General features: G+C 34.7%; 1 protein-coding gene across 1 annotated transcript; it reads left to right on the top strand.

The window, feature by feature from the left end:
* The first annotated feature begins 302 nt into the window (after positions 1-302).
* Positions 303-8,870, top strand: LOC132560541 (uncharacterized). The gene is made up of 9 exons (XM_060225206.1): positions 303-321; positions 1,077-1,385; positions 2,078-2,401; positions 3,832-3,965; positions 4,259-4,590; positions 5,936-6,896; positions 7,371-7,437; positions 7,779-8,096; positions 8,518-8,870. The coding sequence occupies exons 1-9, from the start codon at positions 303-305 to the stop codon at positions 8,868-8,870; spliced, it is 2,817 nt and encodes a 938-aa protein (XP_060081189.1).
* Positions 8,871-16,267: the final 7,397 nt, after the last annotated feature.

Consider the following 16,267-nt stretch of genomic DNA (forward strand, 5'->3'; position numbering starts at 1 on the left):
ATTGAAAAAGTACATCATTGTCTATTCTTTAGTTGTTTTTTCCCGATCAATGCTTCAGCTACATGTGTTAGTAATTGTACCGGCTACTCGTAGGGTACTTGTTTGTTTTTGATAATTAAACGGTGAAAATGGTCATGATGTTGAAATAGAAGTTAATGAACATTTTTATCTTAAATTAATTGACATGATGAACTTTCCTAACGAATCCGTGTTTATTGTTCAATAGTTGATTGTGATGTGTAATAATTTACTCCTACATATGATTAATACGTATAAATATGTTGATTTCTTTCCCGCAATGAATGATCCTACCAACAGAACGTAAGTAGTCATTTTGTTATCATTGTTTTTAAGAATTTACTCTCCTTTCCTCCTTTTTCTATTTGATGACTATGATATAACTGTAACACATTCAAGATAATTTGATTACTCAGTGTATGAATTATATGTGTTATTGGAAGTTTGCATAATTTGCTCAGATAATAGGTACTCGGCATGTATATGAATATCATTGAATCATTTATATGCTGATATTATTTTGGAATTGATGATGACGTGATTTTATTGCAAAATGAGATTTTTTGAAATGCTAATTTTGCATATTCAGACTTAGACTTAAATCAAACAAATTTCATTTCAATAATTTCAATTTGGGTTTCAATATATGCATCTGTATAAAAGCATTGTTTGAGAATCCTACTGATATAGAAAAAAATATTCCCTTTATATCCTACTTAGAATGGATTGAAAACATTGATGTGAAATTACCTTCATCATTTATCAGCACATTTTCATCAAGTCTGGTTTGGATATACATTCACTGCTTATACAACAACAATATAAATTACACAGATGCATGCTGTTAATTTTATGCCCGAGCAATTTCTCTCTTAACATTAGCTCCGTTTTTAAAAATCTATTGTTTAACCGTTTACTTTTCTAACAAAGTGTAATCACGTACATGTAAATGTCATATATATTACAAGAAGCCCGGGGATTTGTTTCACTTATCTGTCGTTTGGTGACCATTTCCATTGTTAGTGTTATTGTGTGTTGGTATAATCCTATATTTTCAGGAGAGCTTAACTACAGCAGATATTTAGCACTGTTTAAAGGAGAAACTGAAAGTTATCGACATGTACGCGTAGTATTTTCTGGCAGGGATGCTGCCGGAAAAACTACCGTATGCCGCCGTCTCCAGAAAAAAAAAGTAAATCTGAAGTTGCGCAGACCAACCATTGGTGCTGATTTACATCCGGTATGGTTCTCCATTGACTGGAAATTGAAAACCTGGCAGTGTAACAATCGATCTCCTAGTACAGTGATAGACGCACGAATGGGAGCGATGATGACCAAAACAGCAACATTAGCTAATATACAGACAGGTAGTTGGCTAGGACTTTGAGATAAATTTATACATTAAATGATATGACGAAATTAATGTGATGTACTGTATGTCTCTGTGGAGAAACGATTTGAATCTCCGGATTTCACCATTTTGCGAAAAACAATATATAAGTTGATATTCAACATTAAGCATGATACAGATAATGATTTGTTCAAAGATAGGGCGAATTTTTACTGTACATAATTTCTTTGGGGACAATACGATGCCTGTAAAAGTTTCATCGTTTTGTGTCTATCCCGATTTTCATACAGTAGATTTTTTGATAGTTAAAATTGTCGTAATTACATTATTGTTTCGGATCACTTTTGATTTTTTTTTCAATTGCCTCTTACGCCCGAGTCCTATAAGGACGACACATCCTTATGATGTATTTTACTTCATTGTTTGGCTTAACTGTGTCTAACTCAAAAGTTAAGATGTTATTTGCTTGTTTGTCTTTTGTACCATCATTGGTACGTTGATCTTTAACAATAATATGAGCGAATTTAGGAGATACCTTGTGCAGGAAATGCCTGTTATCCAATCATTTTGTATTCATGACAATGAGATAGTAACAAATTAGAGGTATGGTTTGTTAAACATAATTATATTCCCCAGTTTACTATTACATGTTCCATAGCTATGAAGAAATACGAGAAATGAAATGTCATATTTTGTCATCACTTCAAGACACAGAAACAGAGATGTCGCCTCATAGTTCGACACACGGAAAACGAAAACGAAGTGATGATGAGGCAGGAACACTCGATATGGCTTCTCAAGACATCAAAACAAAACAGGTATCGCACCAAAGAGAAATAGAAATTGCAGATGAGGCACAAATAGTCCACGTGGCTTCATCTGATACCCCGTCTGATGTGGTGTTCCTTTCTTTATGGGATATGGGTGGCCATGCGCCGTTTCAAGCTTCACACAACATCTTCATTTCATCACACGGAGTATACCTTTTAGTCTTCAGACTAACAGATTTCATTAGAGACAAGCTGGAAACTGGTAGGTGAATTGACCTTCTCTGTATGTTATATTCATGATAAACATAGAAACACTTTCTTATTGCTTGAGCTTATTAAATATGTTCTTACTATGTAATTAGAATAAAATACCATTACATTTTCCTAATTTCTATATCTCTAAGCAAAATGTTCACCTGTCTGTAGAAGCGAGCATTTTTGAAATGTGTGTATTACACATTTTAAAGTATGCACTTTAAATAATCGTAAGTATTTTTCATGTATATAACCCGCAGGCTAATGATTTGCGAAACTTGTAAATTGTGAAGCTAAAAAGTATATCTCACAACGAGCTCTGTTAGCCACACCCTTCTTTATATTTTACTTATATAGAACGTGTCCCTTTTATCTTGACATCAGAAATGGATATGAAAACAAAAAAAGATTGTATGGTACCAAAAAAAAAAAAAAAAAAAAAAAGGAAAAAATAATAAGTTGCATCGTTATGGGCAACGGTAACCAAAGATGACTTCGAAACAAGTATATGGTTTTTGAGTTATAAGAATAAAAGCACCGTTCGTGGAGTACTGCTAATTGAAAACCAAGCAATATAAGTAGGAATTGTCTCTCAAGTTGTTAATGGGCAAATAGAGCAGTAGAGACGCAAGAGGAAAAAAATATGTAACGGGAGAGAATATCATTCTAAGCGTTAGTCCCTGTTTTCGAAGAACCAGGAATTGTTATGCATACCTAAACGTAATTAATTATTACTGATTTGGTGTGAGCAATAAAACGGGTATAAGTACATATAGTATGATAAAGCCTTGAAATGCAAAGGTCACGGTCATTATGTTTATCTGCGTATTTATGTCAAAAAAGTAATTCCGAAGGATCGACAATAGTAACAGCAATATAAAATATATAAACGAGAACAAAAGATAAAAAAACAACAAATAATGTACGTTTTCCTGAATATAACGATATAAGCCAATAAATCTGGTTCTTATCCATACATGTTATATCAGATTTATCAAAGGTATCTTAGAGGCAATCGTAAAATTTGCAATCTTGATTAACTATCAACTGATATTGTGTTTGACTAATCATGATTCCAGTGATCATTAATAGATAATTGACAAGCATAATATCATGATGACGTAACACCTTTACCACTAGTGGTATTCGGGAATAATAATAATGATAATAATAATATAAGCAACATTTTCACAATTTGACATTTTTGTGGATTAGTTGGAATGTAATTTTTATTGACGGCTAGGTCGAACAAGACGAGATATTTGTTGTGATTATTTTGATGGCTTAGGGTTTACCATACAAATCAGGTGATTTTAACAAATTTGTATCTGTAATTAATCATACTTATTTCTTACGTTTTAATTTTTTTATATATCGTGATCGGAAATAAAATTCAAGATTATATTGTTTGAAGGTTTAACATATTTTTATATACAGATCGGCTTAAAAACTGGGTTCGACTGATTGGTACATATTCCTCAGTTACGTTGAATCCTGAAAAGCTCAGCATACATTCGCCGCCAATAATATTTGTTGGCACATTTTTGGATGAATTGAAGAAAAACAACAGGGTAAGTGATACTATTTTCAAATGAAATCAAAATACATCCAACGTGATGATTACATAAAGTACTTACATCCATCATAAGTATTCATCATGTAATATATTATAAAATTTCAAGACAGAAAATGCAACGTACTAAATGCATGTATTTTTCAGATATAGTATAGTTTATCTATAATTTGTATCGTCAACAAACACACCACCCAAACTGGTTATTTTTGTTGATTAACTTCTCAATATTTTTTTAGATAAAAATAATATCAACTTACTAATATTAACACATATTTATTATTACTGCAGAACTACGGAAAACAAGTACAAGACATAAGGTTCAGCGTCTCAAGATTTCCCGAACTGTCAGCGTTCAACTTCGTCAAATTCTGCACTGTCGATAATAGCCTTGGCGATGATCATGAAGAGCTGGAAGTATTGCGAGGTTTCATCACAGAAGCGGCTGAGCACCAAGATCAGTGGGGCAGAGAACTACCTACTAGATGGTTAAAGCTCGAGAAGGATTTACTTGAAGCAAGAGAGAACGGACAGAAAATATTGAAATTGTCGGAGGTGATTGAAATGAACAAAACTTCTTTTGCGCCGTTGTCAGATGAAGATGAAATCAAACTTGCGCTGGCGTGAGTATGTCTTTAACAAATATCGTTGGTTTCTAAACATATTGTAGTTCTGTTCTATTTATAGCTGACTATTAACTGATTCCACTTATATATTTATATATTAGCTATAGTAGCAGTTCATAGGGTCTACACTGTCTGTAGCAATGGACACCACATTTGGTTGGTGACGAAAACGGATATGTCATAGATAAATTTCAAGGCCACCTGTACTACATGTCAGTCATTTCTTTTATACTCAAAATTATCAGAATAGTTAATGATGTTAATCAATCATGTACATTCTTATGGAAATGAGTTTTTTCGTCACATTGGAAGTTGACTGTAAATCTCTATTCAGTCAGATGTGGACTACTTACACGTTGTTCTTAAATAATGATAAATGTTCACTGTAACTGTAAGTAATAATCTAAAGAAGTATTATATTTAGCTATAATATTTCATTCTGATAAAATGGGGTACATAAGCTATCTGTATCCTTTTGATAATGAGCATTTTCAGAAACATGACCAGTATTTGAAATGGTTGTTTTTATTACATATACATTTTTCACTCGCTGTGTGTAGTAAACAACCAGTAGTATTCGTTTTTTCCCTCAGATTTATATTTCTGGGAGTTAAATTTCATGTTGTTTAGACTAAATCATTCATCACTCAGCTTTCACTTATTATTTTAAATCATGTTATAAGTAAGACACTGGATGTGAATATATTGAAATTAAGAGACCCACAAAGTGTTAGTACATATTTGTTAGGAACAATATCAAAGCATTACAATGACAAATACTGTGGTCAAATTGGTTTACTCATCCATTAATCGAATATTAGTTTATTGACGGGAATAAAACCTAACTCTAACAAAGGCAACGAAATAACAATGATTTCAATTGAAGATAAATCACCATACTCCAATAACAAAGGCATATATATACATACTTCAGATGCTGATGCTGATGCATAAATTGAATAAAGGAACCATCTTATTTAGATATTGAGGAAAAACTTTCGCTTCAAACTGTAAACAGTCACTTCTTAAGTGTCACTAAGATCTACAACCTTTACATTAACAAATCAAACATAGTTAAGAAATATATTCAGTTTTCCCTTGTCAGGAGTTACAGCTCGTGTCAGTATAATACATATACCTCGACCGATAGTTGGGATTTCATTCCAAGTATCAGTCTAGTTTATTATAAACTAAAACCTACAAGAACGTACATGTATAATTACCGTACTTAAGTTTGGACGTAGATTCACCTCATATGAGACCAATGGGAAATGGAGACCTCTAAATATTATACATTTTAAATGCGACACTTTAATACCCTCATTATGTATATATTGTGCAGATACCTACACTGTACGAGGTCCGTGATTTATTTCCGGGAGTTGGACCATGTGCTCCTAGACCCCCAGTGGCTAGCCGATTTCTGTAGTATCCTCATTACTGATGACCAGTTTCTCCCAGAGGCTGACCTGTTGTTGATCCGAGATATGGAGTTATACAAATCTAAAGGGGAGTTGACTCAGAAGTTAATAACTCATCTGCTCATTGGCGAAAAGAATGAAGAATTTCTTAAACACGCCGAAGTTCTTCTGGCCTTGATGGAAAAGTTTGGACTCATAGTGAAAATGCTTGTGTCGGTCAACGCTACCGACATATCTCATTTCAGTCAAGCGTATACTATTCCTTGCAAGTTGAGGGAGCTGCAGGAACAGAACATCAAAGACATTACTGAAGAAATGGAATGCATCCGACAGAGAAACGCTGCTGTATCTAGCACTTTGTGCTTGGTATTCAAAGATAAATACATACCTGATGAGTTGTTCAACAGAATATTTGCACATATCCTTAGAACTTACATATCGGGTTCGTTTTCACGGCAGAGATTCCAGGAAACGGCTACCGGCAGCCAGACGAATATAAATGACAGCGCTTGCTTCTATAGGGGTTTTGGATGTTTCGAGGTCAATGAACTTTGCAGAATGATCCTGTCTATGCATGCAGTACGGTCAACTATAGCTGTGACGATGTTCAGTCCAACAGAATCCAGGCTTCTTCCAGATTCAGGCGGACATATCAGGCGCACAATAGAACAAATTGTACGTGAGGCACTGAAAATGAGTAACCAGCAACACTTTCTGTTCACATATCAACTGCATTGCAACTTCCACCTGAGTCCGTACGACACGCCCGTAGACTTGCACAGCGTCATTCACTCAGAGAGGGGCGTGCTTTGTAAAGGTGAAGATTGTCAAGGTCGACATCGACTTTCGAGAACGGATGCTGAATACTGGGACGTCACAGAGGTAATCTCTATATTCCCTGAAATGTTTGTTTCTTATCTATCCAGTTTAAGAGAAACCATATGAATTCTTGATTCGTATCAAATTCTAAAAAAAAATATTTATTTGTGAATTGATGTTGATGGTTAATGACATTACCTGGCTCTCTCTCTATGAGTATTATTTGACAAACATATATTATTAAACGTTATGCTGTAGAATGAAATCAATTTCACCATGTCTAAGCATTCTAGATGTATGTGTATAAATTAGTCTCCTAGTTACCCTCCTAGATATTTAAAGTGAAAATAGAGTGTATAATGGTATTGTGTAAACTTACCGTCGAAATACGGTAGCTTTGTGTAGCCTCTCTAGTCATGGGATAAGCCATCATCAATTAAAGTTTTATTGAAATTCCGATTTACCAGACGACTTTTGCGAATCTGGATCTGTTTATTCATGTTACACTAATGGTATTCCTGATCGTATTCTTGAAAGGCTCCAGGACAGGACAATGCGACAGTTTGTGGTGATAATAGTAATGACAGTAGACTGAAGCAAGATGGTGAGTAAACGTCTTAAAGAAATACATTAATATTTTCTCCCTAGAAAGTATAGGCAAATCGCCGTTTTTCCATACATATGCAAACTACTCGCAGTCTTTTTCAGCATGCATACTAATTGACTTCATCTTTTGACTTTGTAAATTATAATATTATGATTTAAATTATTTTGAAGGAATGCTATTTTGTTCGGGAATAATTCAACATTATATAAAATAATAAATATGTATATAAATGTCTATTTTTGAGATATCGAAAATACTCTTTCTAAGGATCTTCCTTATTCCAATACAAGTAGTACTTAACTGCGTTTATTCAATTGTTCATTCTCCTGGTGTTTAAGGTACGACTGAAATTGACAACATCTATAACAGAAGACCAACACCACGTGAACTTGGTCGCCTGTCACGTCTAGTTTGCGGTATTGATTGTGAGCGCTTGTTTGTTACTCTTGGTCTCCCTTACCCCGATATCCAGAATACGAAATTGGAATCACAAAACGTGGCGGTCATCACACAGATCACCAAGATGTTTCTAAAATGGACAAATGACTACCCGAACCAGACAATTCAGCATATCAAGAAGGCAATGGAGGATACTGGCATGGATACTGGCCGTATCAACGAAGTGTTAGTGATTAACGAGGAAACCGATATTCAAGGTTAGAAGATAATATTTTCATAATAATCGAAACCAATACCAATGGAATGGCAATTAGTTAATTACATACATATCACATGTATTGGGATAGCATTATGATGTAAACATTGGTAATCGTATGTCGACATCGTAAATACTACTTTGAAACGGTTTTGATAATTATCATGTGATTTATACTTCGCGATTTAATAATGACAGTATAAAACATATACTCATAGTTATACGAGTATATATCGGGTGTCTGATGATGTTATACCTAGTATACCGAAATGTGTCAACATTTAATAATTCCTATTTAGATCTTCTGGTAGGTGTTTTCCGGTCATATTTTCCAAATACTCATAGTTATCAGTATCATTTATTTACATGTAGATGATATTTGATGCACTAATTTACAAATCATATCAAATGATTCTTCACAGATATGGTTCCAAATGATGTCTGGAACAGACCCCCTACTAAGGCTGAAATAAAGGCAATCGTCACCGAAATTGGCAACACATATTTCAACCTTTTTATTGAATTAGGATTGCCACCACCAATCATTGATCAACATGCGATTGGCCATCCTGTTACCATCCAGGCAAGACTGAGTGCTCTTCTTCAACACTGGGTGGACAGATCCCAGACGGAAGCAACCATAGGGAAGTTATTGACAGCAATGAAACTTTGCCAGATGGATTGGTATTCAATATCAAACTTGTTAAACTGTGAGGACAGCATCGATGATGAGATTCCTTCTCGTCACTTATTCTGGAAATGTTCTATCGTCTAATGCAATATTCATGTTTTTGAAAGTTAATATACCAATATATCGACGTTTTGACATTTAAAATATGAGGCGTGATTCCATAGAGGTGTATTCACTAAAAAAATGTAAACTTTTGATATTTGGTAGCTTCGGATGGGTTTTTGATTATAATTTACGCAAGTATTGGCTTGTTTACTTCAGAAGAACAAATATTGCGGTAAGTTGGTAGTCAACACAAGAAAAAGACATAACATGGATACGATGACTTCAGAACAAATCCTGCGCCAAGTTGGTCGTTAATACAAGAATAAGAAATAAAATGGATACGATGATGATAATATCAAACTGTCTTGTATAGAGTTTAGGTCTTGTTTCGATTTACTTTTTGCTTTTCATTCATGTACATCATCTCAACATTCAGAAACAAGAAACGACAGTGGTTACAAGGTTACCAATTGGAGAGCTATACAGGTCGTCTCATTGTATTGTATTTTACAGCAATGCTATATCATTTTTGCATTTTTGCAATCATCATGAACTCATTGATATATGAATATCTAAATGTTAAGCGAAATCTCTTTCCAAAATTTAGATCTAATTACTAAATGCATGTTTAGTACACGTGATTGTGTGTAACCATTTACAGTCAGTCTCATAACAGTTTTAACCACGTATTTTATTTAGATTTGCATTTTTAAAATTTTCTTTTTAAACATCTTTGTACTGGTAGACTGATGTCTGTAGACGATTGCTTTCATTGCTTAAAACCGACAATTGTTGTATATAGTTATTACGTTTTGTTGTTGTAAATCATAGTCCCTTGGCAATATGTCATTTGATCTTTAATTTTAATGTGATGTAACTTATTTTCAGCTGATGTTGCAAAGTATAATATGCACTAGAAGCTGCACTTTACTTACATATAGTACATATTATAATCGGTGGTATTTATGGTCATTTTTTCTCAGATATTACATGTAAACATTATGTAGTCATAAAATGTTATTTACCCAATGTTCTTGTATCTATTTAAGATCAATACATAACTTATTCGTGTTGAATGTTTTAGTTTGAATTTATCTTTTCCCTTCAGTTTATTGATTTTAAATTTGAATTAACATGATTGTAACATTTCAGTTGACATTCTACTTGGGCCACAATTCGTGGGAATAAACATCGTTTCTTGTAATCAGGTACGAACCTTTCAATGATTATAAGATTTGTATTAAAAGACACCAAAACATGTAAACTTGTTACATTTTGAGGGATGTTTTACAATCACAATTATACCATCGGGAATTAAACGTAGCGGATGTCGTCCATGTAGCGGAAGACGCTTACTCGTCCGGAACACCTCATCTTCTTCTGTCTTTTTCAAGGTTTTGCCTTCATGTTATTTATCTGCTTTTGTTTTTTGTTTATTTCTTGCCCTGGTATCATCAAATGAAAGTTTAAGTTTAGCTGCAATATCTGTATTTTGCTTTTTTGGTTTTGAAAATATTTTCATTATTATATTTGTCGTGCATATACCATTATCCAGTAATGAGATGAAGGAAACATTTTCATAAGCATCTCTTTATGAGATTTTATATTATTGATCTGATTGATTTCGTGATAAAAACGAATGTACAATAAGAAGCGTAACTAACACGTTGTAGATGATATATAAAGACTCACGCAACTGAATCACTATCTGCTATTATCATTTAAGCTAATAGCATTAATTCTTAAATTTCAACATAAGTGACAATTGTCTAGATTCAAATAGAGAAACCTGCCAAAGGCTACATGTGGCATTATTGAGTATGTTAAGTGGCATGTCGGATTGTCATTGCCTTCAGAAGTTAACAAGTGAAACTAAATACCTACTTGGGGAAAAACAAGACATTCAGCACCTGTCAAAATCCGCCCCACATACATTTTCATGAAAGCATAGAAATGCAGATTTCTTTCCTATATTATGAATTGAACATTTAAAATCACAGGGAATATAATATTTTACTAAATCTCACTTTAGGTAAGAACTCTTAGTAGATGAAATAAAATCGATGTTGCTCCTTGTGTGATTTAGTTGCGTGAAAGCTTTCCTCGACTTATATATATATATATATATATAGTTAATGACGATACGCAAGTGATAATATAAAGAAAATAGATTCTTTGCATAGTTACATTGCACTGAGGATCAGCTAAGCTGTGAACACGTTATGCAAAATGCTATCAATTTTTTCTTGTGTGTTTTTTTAAACAATTTTTTTTATATATCTATATATACATATTATTGAATACAAGTAACTTATATTTGTCAGATTTTGAAGTGATTTGTTAGTGTTTTGGATTTTGTAACACTAGTAGGACTTATAGTGTCTGCTTTACTTAACTGATTGCAGAGTAGAAACTGTTTTAAAATTAATAGAAAAAGGATTTCAGAATTTATTGATTAACTAAATTATACAACTTGTAAATGTAAACTTGTCCTTGTTTACTCTATATATATTACTTTATTTAGTTTGACTATTTCCTGCTTCAATCCATTAATACACAATGCTTTATTTCCTTATCAGTGTTTTACAGCCTTGTTATTTTCCGTAAATTGTCAGATATTGGTTGTTTAAGAACATAAAAGAAAACATGAAGAGATATTTTCATGGATTTAGTTTTCCAGGGAGAATGTTCTCTTCTACAGATCTCAAATTCCCTATTCTTACAACACTATGTAAGGTTTAAATCATCACCAACATATTAAATTAACAAGGACATCCCAGCTATAGAAAAAGAAAAAAGACAGAAAGGACACTACCTTAAATCAATCAGATATATACAGTAAAACAGCAAACGTATAGGTTTACATGATAATTTATATTGTCGAACATAATTGACAACATACATAAAACATGTAAGTATATTTTACTAAACTTTGCATGACCGTTCAAGTACGACATTAGAATTGATTTTATTTTTCAATAATCATTGTGATCATCGGTGCATGGTCGCCTTGCTATAGAGACAACCATCGGAACGAAGTTGTCCTTGCCCGTCTTGGGATAGGTCATACTTACCTTACATATTCATATATGCTAAAAGGCGAAGATAATCCTTGGTGCATAGGAAGTGACGAGCAATTCTTCGTTAAACATTTGTTATTGGAAAATATCTCACCTTAAGTAAAGTAGACGAGACATAATCACATAATCCTTCTTCGGTGTATGACAAATCTCGTTGAGATGAACAAACAATTTTGTTCAATAGAAACTTATGATATATGAAAATGCATTAATAAAATACAGTAACTTTCGAGATTCATCTCAAATTACAGCACCACGACTTACCCATTACACTATCGCAGACGTTATTAAATAGTAATGGAGCTAATCCACTGATTCACAATATTATAAGATATGTAGATATACAGGTGAAATATTTATCAGTGACCACAAATATATTAAGTGATGTTAACGTAATAGTAAATCATAAGCAGATATATTACTTAGAAATCAAACGACTGGAAACAGGTACTAACCGTCGGCTGTCAGATCTCGAACTGCCAGATCGATCACAAAGAAATTGATTTGAACTGATTACTGAAATGTCATTGGTCACAGAACACGATATCTGAAAAAAAAACCCAGTAACTGAAGTGAAATGAAATAAAAAGTAAACAAAGTAACTAAACATAACAAAGTTTAACACAGTATCAAAACAGAACAGAGAAAAAAGGCTTTCATTTATAATTCTCCTGTTACTAACTTTCTTCGGAGTAAAACGTTCAGTGCATCTATCACATTCCCAAGCCGGGCAGGAAGAAGGACATCTCCCGGGGGTGTGTAGTCCCTATTCAACACCGAAACCATGGTCAACTCTCCATCCCCTTCAGGGTGCTGGCGTGAGAGCCTCTTTGCACGGGGGCGTCCACGGCTCCTCATACCGCACTAGTGTAGCCTAACCGAAGGCGAATGGTCAATGGTTCAGGTAGGCACCAAACCCCCTAACGCTCTGCTTCCCGCTCCCGTTCACTGGGCATTCCATATCCTCTTGGGATCATCAAGCCTCCTAAAGCTCTGCTCCCTGCACCTGTCCACCAGGCAAGTCATACCCTTTTGGGCCACTAAAACTTCTAAAGATCTGCTCCCCATACCCGTTCACCGGCCATGCCATATCCTCTTGGGACCACCATGTCTCCTAAAGCTCTGCTACCCTCACCCGTCCATCAGGCAAGTCATATTTTCCTGGGGCCACCAAGCCTCCTAAAGCTCTGATCCCCGCACCCGTCCACCGGGCATGCCATATCCTTTTTGGGGCATCAAGCCTCCTTTCATGTTGTTGGACCTCCTCTATATCCTTTATGTCAACGACAAACCTGAGCAGTTCAGAGTCTCCACTTGCACTCATCTTTTCTTTTTTGTTTGTTTGTGCTTTTTTTTACCTGAAAACAAAGAAAACAGAAACTGTTCATGGTGCAACTGGTGCAATTATTGACGGTGACTTTAATACCTCCTCCTCCCCCCTAAAACTGAAATCACTTTAACCATACCTGGATTTACACAAAGAGAGAAGAATAAAAGAAACAATGAAATGAATTTAGCTTTTCTTAACTTTTAATGAAAAAATCTTTCTTATCACCAGTATTCTCCACAGCCCTGGATTTCTCCTAAAATAACTACTTTTTCGAAATATAAACTTTTCTTGATTATATACACATTTGAATATCTCGACATACAATCATTACACTAAACACACACAAAAAAATGAACAACACAACAAAATAAAGCAGATTTCAACCATCCTAAATATCATAATTGATTATTTACACAAAGGGTCTTTCCGGTGTAGAAGGTCAAACTCCCTGACTAAACTCTGTGGTGTCAGTCTGTCGGCTATCAGCACGGTCCCCCTCTCGGTGCGAGTTAACGCTGCCGTATTCAACAAATCGTTGCCCGTGACAATACCTGAAATATGCATCTACACTCTTCCATGAACTTATATATGTAATAGTTCTGATATAATAATGCTAACCAGAAATTTCCGTATATATCCTGATGTTTCTTGCTAATGAAGCGAGCGAGTGGGCGGGTGCCAGCGTGTTGCACAGAAACAGGTCAACTTGATTTTTACATCCACCAATGGAACATGATGTTATAGACCCTTTTATTAATGACGGTAAATTCGATTGTTATTGTAATAGGCCTTAATCTATCATCTCGTGTAGTGCCCATGTTTTCCGTTAATTGTATCTGGAATGTAAACAACTAACTTCTATGTATGATACAAGCGTGAGAGTTCCCTCTATGTACCCATCAACCCAGGTTCGTTGATCGTGGTTTCCATTAGTGTCTTGCAAATTGGAAACGCGAGTTATATGGCAAAACTGCATGGATATGGAAATATAAACTTCATTATATTTTATTAACATCAACAAGTGTAAAGGGAAGATTTCAACAACACAATTTTCTTACATTACACACTATAAGCCGCACCCTAAATAAAACACACACCAGATAAACATCAGAATGATAGTACAGCCCCTACATACTCTACTTAGCGCCACAGGAAAGAGAGCGTCGACTCACGATGATATTACAATCGACTGCGGAGTTATATGAATACACCGGCTTTTATAGACAGATTATGGCAAGTCGCACATGCAGATTTACTGCGAAATATTAAACACTGTCTAATGAGAAATATTCCTCGTGAACCGATTTCCTCAACTTCTACGTTTCTTCCCCCTTGAGACAAATGTTCGAACATTCCTGAAATTTGGAAATTTCATCTCTTATATTCTTCCCCTGCTAAACCACTCATACTGCACCACAACATTATTTGTATAACCACAAAACAAAGTTCCAAAAAAACAAGATTTTCTTTTGAAATCAAATACATTTCAAGAACATTTACATTCAAATTCAAAATCTCGATTGATTAGGAAGAAAGATCACCAAAAGTCATCGGGAAAAATTAATTACTAAAAATTGTTGATGAATTAATTCATAGAAAATTAAGTAAAATCTGCACTGTTCTAATTACCAACGATTCAATTGATGAAAATGTTACATTGATATTTAAATTTATAACATATTGGTACCAGAATGTAATATATCCCTTGTTCAACATGGCACACATTAAAATAAAAACGAGGAACATTTCCACATACACGGTCAACTAAGGAAAACAAAATAAACAAGCACTCTCCTGTCTATAAGAAAGTTCCCGCCTCCAAATGAGGTTTTGAAAGCTAATAATTGTCTATTAAGTGGGAAATTATTCATTATTCAAAGTTTACATCTATTGGATGATAGGGTTCCTGAAATAAAGACTGTCCACTGAGCAAATGAAACTGGTCTCGGAATAACTGTCTGGTCGCATCCCAGGGTAAACACTCCTTGGCAACACTAGTTGTTATCCTTGGGACAAGTTTAGAATCATTAACTTTGCTTCGCCTCCCTACGAAGTTTGTCCTGTTTGTCCTGGAAAATGCGCATGGTATTATTGAAACTTACCAGTAATATGTGTTTTCGAACAAAGACAGTTTTCTGGGTGCCTGTAGATGGCCGAATTACGTATCATTTTCAGCATTAATTTTTCTGCCAAGGTTGTGTCCCACACTGGTTGAGGAGCTGATAGAAAAGTTTTGCGAATACTTTTTAATCTGAGAGTTAGAGATCAATTGGCTTTGCAATACATCATTCAGCTAAGGTCAAATCCTGCTTTTTCACTTGTATTTGATCCAAAATATAAAACCTTGTTTTAAAACAAACCTTTTTGGATCGGTGCATTTTTATCGGTTAATGGTTCTAATGACTTTTTATATGTTGACGTGCCATTAAGGAGGTCAAAATAATAATAATAAAATAAATTGTCGGACTATTTGTATGAAACAATGTTTACAGTTTTGACGGATAACAATCCGCTCACGTATTTTTAAAAAAAGCTAAACTGGACGCAAATGGACACCGATGGCTTGCTGCCCTGTCTAACTACACCTTCACCCTAAATTATACACCTGGACGTTACAACACAGATGCTAACGTTTTATCCCGACTTCCAGAGAAGCTGGATGCTGCGTCGGTGAAAGCCATATGTGGGAGTTTACAGACTGATGGACGAGCGAGCAGAGATCCTCTCTACAGCTATACTGGATGATTACTCTGTTGATATGGAGCAGATGTCTAGAGGAGACTGGCGACATATACAGTCTAAAGACTAGTTATTTCAGTCATTCATCCATGCTGTTGGGGAAGGGAAGAAAACACATTAGCTATATCAGCTCATAATGGACAAACGCGTCTTACACAGGAAGACTACAAACGAAAATGTCAACTGGTCCTGCCATCATCGATAAAGTTGGCCACCCAAGCAGGGACCATACCCTTTCGTTTTATCGAAAAGAGTTTTTGGCCAGTAATGACCAGAGACGTTGATGA

The sequence above is a fragment of the Ylistrum balloti genome, unplaced genomic scaffold, assembly GCF_031769215.1.
Source record: "Ylistrum balloti isolate Yb309-2 unplaced genomic scaffold, AGI_CSIRO_Ybal_v1 Utg371076, whole genome shotgun sequence".
Taxonomy (NCBI): Eukaryota; Metazoa; Mollusca; class Bivalvia; order Pectinida; family Pectinidae; genus Ylistrum; species Ylistrum balloti.